We start from the raw sequence: 6,291 nt of genomic DNA, 5'->3' as shown, positions 1-6,291 counted from the left end.
GAGTGTCCGGGGGGTGGGGTCAGTGTCCGGGGGGTGGGGTCGGTGTCCGGGGGGTGGGGTCAGTGTCCGGGGGGTGGGGTCGGTGTCCGGGGGGTGGGGTCAGTGTCCGATGGGGGGGGAGAGTGTCCGGGGGGTGGGGTCAGTGTCCGATGGGGGGGGAGAGTGTCCGGGGGGTGGGGTCAGTGGCCGGGGGGTGGGGTCAGTGTCCGGTGCGGGGAGTTGTCAGTGTCTGGGCAGAGTACAGGGGGTCAGTGTCCGATGGGGGGGGGAGTCAGTGCCCGGGGGGTGGGGTCAGTGTCCGATGTGGGGGGGAGAGTGTCCGGGGGGTGGGGTCAGTGTCCGATGGGGGGGGTCAGTGTCCGATGGGGGGAGTTGTCAGTGTCTGGGCAGAGTACAGGGGGTCAGTGTCCGATGGGGGGGGTCAGTGTCCGGGGGGTGGGGTCAGTGTCCGATGCGGGGAGTTGTCAGTGTCTGGGCAGAGTACAGGGGGTCAGTGTCCGATGGGGGGGGGAGTCAGTGTCCGGGGGGTGGGGTCAGTGTCCGGGGGGTGGGGTCGGTGTCCGGGGGGTGGGGTCAGTGTCCGGGGGGGGGGGGTCAGTGTCCGGGGGGTGGGGTCAGTGTCCGATGTGGGGGGGAGAGTGTCCGGGGGGGGGGTCAGTGTCCGGGGGGTGGGGTCGGTGTCCGGGGGGTGCGGTCAGTGTCCGGGGGGTGGGGTCAGTGTCCGGTGCGGGGAGTTGTCAGTGTCTGGGCAGAGTACAGGGGGTCAGTGTCCGATGGGGGGGGTCAGTGTCCGGGGGGTGGGGTCAGTGTCCGATGCGGGGAGTTGTCAGTGTCTGGGCAGAGTACAGGGGGTCAGTGTCCGATGGGGGGGGAAGTCAGTGTCCGGGGGGTGGGGGTCAGTGTCCGGGGGGTGGGGTCGGAGTCCGGGGGGTTGGGGTCAGTGTCCGGGGGGGGGGTCAGTGTCCGGGGGGTGGGGTCAGTGTCCGATGTGGGGGGGAGAGTGTCCGGGGGGGGGGTCAGTGTCCGGGGGGTGGGGTCGGTCTCCGGGGGGTGGGGTCAGTGTCCGGGGGGTGGGGTCAGTGTCCGGGGGGTGGGGTCAGTGGCCAGGGGGTGGGGTCAGTGTCCGATGGGGGGGGTCAGTGTCCGATGGGGGGGGTCAGTGTCCGATGGGGGGGGGAGAGTGTCCGGGGGGTGGGGGTCAGTGTCCGGGGGGTGGGGTCGGTGTCCGGTGCGGGGAGTTGTTCAGTGTCTGGGCAGAGTACAGGGGGTCAGTGTCCGATGGGGGGGGTCAGTGTCCGGGGGGTGGGGTCAGTGTCCGGGGGGTGGGGTCAGTGTCCGGGGGGTGGGGTCGGTGTCCGGTGCGGGGAGTTGTCAGTGTCTGGGCAGAGTACAGGGGGTCAGTGTCCGATGGGGGGGGTCAGTGTCCGGGGGGTGGGGGTCAGTGTCGGGTGGGGGGGGGGGGGGGGGGTCAGTGTCCGGGGGGTGGGGTCAGTGTCCGGGGGGTGGGGTCAGTGGCCAGGGGGTGGGGTCAGTGTCCGATGGGGGGGGTCAGTGTCCGATGGGGGGGGTCAGTGTCCGATGGGGGGGGGAGAGTGTCCGGGGGGTGGGGTCGGTGTCCGGGGGGTGGGGTCAGTGTCCGGTGCGGGGAGTTGTCAGTGTCTGGGCAGAGTACAGGGGGTCAGTGTCCGATGGGGGGGGTCAGTGTCCGGGGGGTGGGGGTCAGTGTCCGGGTGGGGGGGGGGGGGGGGGTCAGTGTCCGGGGGGTGGGGTCAGTGTCCGGTGCGGGGAGTTGTCAGTGTCTGGGCAGAGTACAGGGGGTCAGTGTCCGATGGGGGGGGTCAGTGTCCGGGGGGTGGGGGTCAGTGTCCGGGTGGGGGGGGGGGGGGGGGTCAGTGTCCGGGGGGTGGGGTCAGTGTCCGGGGGGTGGGGTCAGTGTCCGATGGGGGGAGTCAGTGTCCGATGTGGGGGGGGGAAGTCAGTGTCCGGGGGGTGGGGTCAGTGTCCGGGGGGTGGGGGTCAGTGTCCGATGCGGGGAGTTGTCAGTGTCTGGGCAGAGTACAGGGGGTCAGTGTCCGATGGGGGGGGTCAGTGTCCGGGGGGTGGGGGTCAGTGTCCGGGTGGGGGGGGGGGGTGGGGTCAGTGTCCGGGGGGTGGGGTCAGTGTCCGGGGGGTGGGGTCAGTGTCCGATGGGGGGAGTCAGTGTCCGATGGGGGGGGAAGTCAGTGTCCGGGGGGTGGGGTCAGTGTCCGGGGGGTGGGGTCAGTGTCCGATGGGGGGAGTCAGTGTCCGGGGGGTGGGGTCAGTGTCCGATGGGGGGAGTCAGTGTCCGGGGGGTGGGGTCAGTGTCCGATGGGGGGGGTCAGTGTCCGGGGGGTGGGGTCAGTGTCCGATGGGGGGGGGAGAGTGTCCGGGGGGTGGGGTCAGTGTCCGATGGGTGGGGTCAGTGTCCGATGGGGGGGGTCAGTGTCCGGGGGGTGGGGTCGGTGTCCGGGGGGTGGGGTCAGTGTCCGATGGGGGGGGGAGAGTGTCCGGGGGGTGGGGTCAGTGTCCGGGGGGTGGGGTCGGTGTCCGGGGGGTGGGGTCAGTGTCCAGGGGGTGGGGCAAGTGTCCGGTGCGGGGAGTTGTCAGTGTCTGGGCAGAGTACAGGGGGTCAGTGTCCGATGGGGGGCGGTCAGTGTCCAGGGGGTGGGGGTCGGTGTCCGGGGGGTGGGGGTCGGTGTCCGGGGGGGGGGGTCTGTGTCCGATGCGGGGAGTTGTCAGTGTCTGGGCAGAGTACAGGGGGTCAGTGTCCGATGGGGGGTGGTCAGTGTCCGGGGGGTGGGGTCAGTGTCCAGGGGGTGGGGTCAGTGTCCGGTGCGGGGAGTTGTCAGTGTCTGGGCAGAGTACAGGGGGTCAGTGTCGATGGGGGGCGGTCAGTGTCCGGGGGGTGGGGTCAGTGTCCGATGTGGGGGGGAGAGTGTCCGGGGGGTGGGGTCAGTGTCCGGGGGGTGGGGTCGGTGTCCGGTGCGGGGAGTTGTCAGTGTCTGGGCAGAGTACAGGGGGTCAGTGTCCGATGGGGGGCGGTCAGTGTCCGGGGGAATCAGTATCCAGTGCTGGTGGTCAGTGTCTGGGTGGAGTGGAGGGGAGTCTGTTTCAGGGGGTGGGGATCACCCTCTGGAGAGGGGAGGTCACTGTCCAGAGGGTGGACACTGTCCAGAGGGTGGACACTGTCCAGAGGGTGTCAGTGTCCTGGGAAGGTGAGTGTCCTGGAGCAGAAGTTAGTGGCTGGGGTGGGGGTGGGGATCAGTGTCTGGGGCAGGGGTCAGTGGCCGGGAGGTGGGGATCAGTGTCCGGAGTGGGGCTCAGTGTCCGGGGTGGGGGGTCAGTGTCCGGGGTTGGGGGGTCAGTGTCCGGGGTGGGGGTCAGTGCCCGGGAGGTGGAGGTCAGTGTCCGGGGTGGGGTTAGTGTCCGGGTTGAGGGGTCAGTGTCCAGGGTACGGGGGTCAGTGTCCAGGGTGGGGGAGTCAGTATTCGGGGAGGGATTCAGTGTTCGGGGAGGGGTTCAGTGTCCGGGGGGTGTTCAGTGTCCGGGGGGCGTCAGTGTCGGTGGGGGGCTGGGGGGTAACTGTCTTGGGGGGTCAGTGTCCGGGGGTGGGGTTCAGTGTCCGTAGGGGTGAGTCAGTGTCTCGGGTGTCAGTGTCCGAGGGGGGGTCAGTGTCCGGGGTGGGGGTCGTTGTCCGGGGTGGGGGTCAGTGTCCGGGATGTTGGACGTCAGTGTCCGATGGGGGTGTCAGTGTCTGGGGGGGGGGTCAGTGTCCTGGGAGGGGGGTGATCAGTGTCCGGGGGTTGGCAGTGTCCAGGGGGTTCAGTGTCCGGTGTGGGTCAGTGTCCGGGGGGATCAGTGTCTGGCGGTGGGGGTCAGTATCCTCGGGGGTGTCAGTGTCTGGGGGGGGGGCGGTGGGGTGGGGGGTCACTGTCTTGGGGGGGGTCAGTGTCTGGGGGGGTGTCAGTGTCTCGGGTGTCAGTGTCCGGGGTGGGGGTCAGTGTCCGGGGGTTGGACGTCAGTGTCCGATGGGGGGGTCAGTGTCCGGGGGGGGTCAGTGTCCAGGGGCTCAGTGTCCGGGCGGATCAGTGTCCGGGGTGGGGGTCAGTGTCCGGGAGGTGGGGGTCAGTGTCCCAGGTGGGGTTCAGTGTCCGGGAGGTGGGGGTCAGTGTCCGGGGTGGGGATCAGTGTCCGGGGTTTGGGGGTCAGTTTCTGGGATGAGGGTCAGTGTCCAGGGTGGGGGTCAGATGGGGGTTAGTGTCCGGGAGTAGTCAGTGGCTGGGGGGGGGGGTCAGTGTCCGGGGGTGGGGGTCAGGTGGGGGTTAGTATCAAGGGGGTGGTGTGTCCTGGCGGGAGTCAGTGTCCGGGGTGGGTCAGTGTCTGGGGGGGGTCAGTGTCCGGGGTGGGTCAGTGTCTGGGGGGTGTCAGTGTCCGGGGGGGGGTCAGTGTCCGGGGGGATCAGTGTCCGGGGGGATCAGTGTCCAGGGGGTGTTAGTGTCTGGGGAGGGGGGTGGGGTGGGGGGTCACTGTCTTGGGGGGTCAGCATCCGGGGGGGTGTTCAGTGTCCGGTGGGGGTCAGTGTCTGGGGGGTGGGGGGTAAGAAGGGGATGGAGAGAGAAAGCAGGGAACTGGGGGCCGGTTAAGCCGGTGGTTGGGAAAGGGGTTGGAATCTATTCCTCAGGAAGTCTGAAGATCACGTTTGGTTAGACAAGGTCGACACGGTTTTAGGAATGGGAAACGGGGTTTGGATCATTTATCCAGGTATTTGAAGGTGTTACTGGCTGGTTCGGTCTGGGGGAAGCAGCAGATATTCTGGATTCATCTCAATAAAAGGTGCCACACAAAAGATGTAAAAGGCCAGAGGGAGTTGGGGTGGTAATACCGGGGTGGAGAAAGTATTGGTTAGTGGACAGGAAGCAGAGAGAAGGGATAAATGGGGCATTTAGAAGTTGGCAGGCAGAGACTCGTGGGTGCAGCAAGGATCAGTGCTGGAGCCTCAGCTATTTACAATCTATATTAATGACTTAGAGAAAGAGACAGAGAGTAATGTTTCTAAATTTGCTGATGTCTTACATTCCCTGTGGGGACTGATAACTTTTAAAAAGAGATGAATTTCCCACATCACCAACAAAAATAACTGAAGGACATGATTTCATGTTTTTAATCTTTGACAAACTGAGAAAATCAATATCGATCAAACATTTACTTATCAAGCAACTAATACACCAAACTAAAGCAAAGCTAGTTTAACATTCACTAACAGAATTGAAATATGCCTTACAGGCCCTTTCCTTGTACACCACATTTCTGGCCGATGTGTAGAATTACGAGAACAAGTCCAATCTTCCTCCCAGCTCTCCAGCACATTCACCGCTGCTGCAATAGATCACAACTTCCTGTGTCCTGCTAAAGTAACGCCACTAACGCCACTCAGCCTGGCCTTCCAGATCTGACTCTCAGCAGCAAGACACACCTCGGCCACTTCTGGTCCTGTTCCCTTCCTTTTGAACAGAAAACAGACTCTTACAAGCACCCAGCTTCTCCACAGCCGTGGTGGCTTTCTCTATCCCCTGTATCTCACAAAGCAGCTGTTTGGTTACCATGGGTTACTGTGCAAAGGTGTGAAAATTGTCACTAGATTTCAATGGTTTTCTGTTAGATTTTCTCTCCCCATGGTAGCCAGATCACATGGGCATGAGCTGGGGTCCTTCTGGAACTTTCAATTTTAGCTCAAGTTAAAGGAGGCATTTAAAATATAACCACCTTTTAAACTCCGATGCTCGTAACAGATGATACAAATCTAGGTGCAAATGTAAGTAATGAAGAGCTTACAAAGAGACAGCAAAAATATATAAACATGTGAAGTGAGTGGGTAACAAGTTCGTGTGAGATTATTTTGGTCACAAGAATAGGAAAGCAGAATATGGCAGGACAGGCTCGAGGGGCCAAAGCTCACTCTTGCTCTTAATTCATATGTTTGTAGGTACGTTCATATGTATGTTTTTAAAGACATGATACTTTTAAATACTGATGTTCGAAGAGACTTGGGTGTGTTCATTCGAGGAACACAGAAAGTTAACATGACGTGCAACAAGCAGTTAGGAAGGCAAATGGTATGTTGGCCTTTATTGCAAGGTGATTGGAATGCAGGAATAAAGTTTTGCTACAATTGTACAGGGTTTTGGTGAGACCACAACTGGAATACTGTGTGCAATTTTGGTCTCCACATTTAAGCAAGGATATACTTGGACTGGAGGTGGTACAGCGAAG

The 6,291-nt window shown here is 62.8% G+C and overlaps 1 protein-coding gene across 1 annotated transcript in view; it reads right to left on the bottom strand.

Annotated features, from left to right (window-relative positions):
- Positions 1 to 5,624, bottom strand: part of LOC121287005 (potassium channel subfamily K member 9-like) — an 89,370-nt gene extending 83,746 nt beyond the window's left edge. The window contains exon 1 of the mRNA XM_041204422.1: positions 5,495 to 5,624. Coding sequence (XP_041060356.1) covers positions 5,495 to 5,624 — 130 coding nt within the window. The remainder of the gene's footprint in view (positions 1 to 5,494) is intronic.
- Between the last annotated feature and the right edge of the window lie 667 nt (positions 5,625 to 6,291).

The sequence above is a fragment of the Carcharodon carcharias genome, chromosome 14 (assembly GCF_017639515.1).
Source record: "Carcharodon carcharias isolate sCarCar2 chromosome 14, sCarCar2.pri, whole genome shotgun sequence".
Taxonomy (NCBI): Eukaryota; Metazoa; Chordata; class Chondrichthyes; order Lamniformes; family Lamnidae; genus Carcharodon; species Carcharodon carcharias.
The sequence above is the reverse complement of the archived record's forward strand: the minus strand, read 5'-3'. Positions and strand labels throughout refer to the sequence as shown.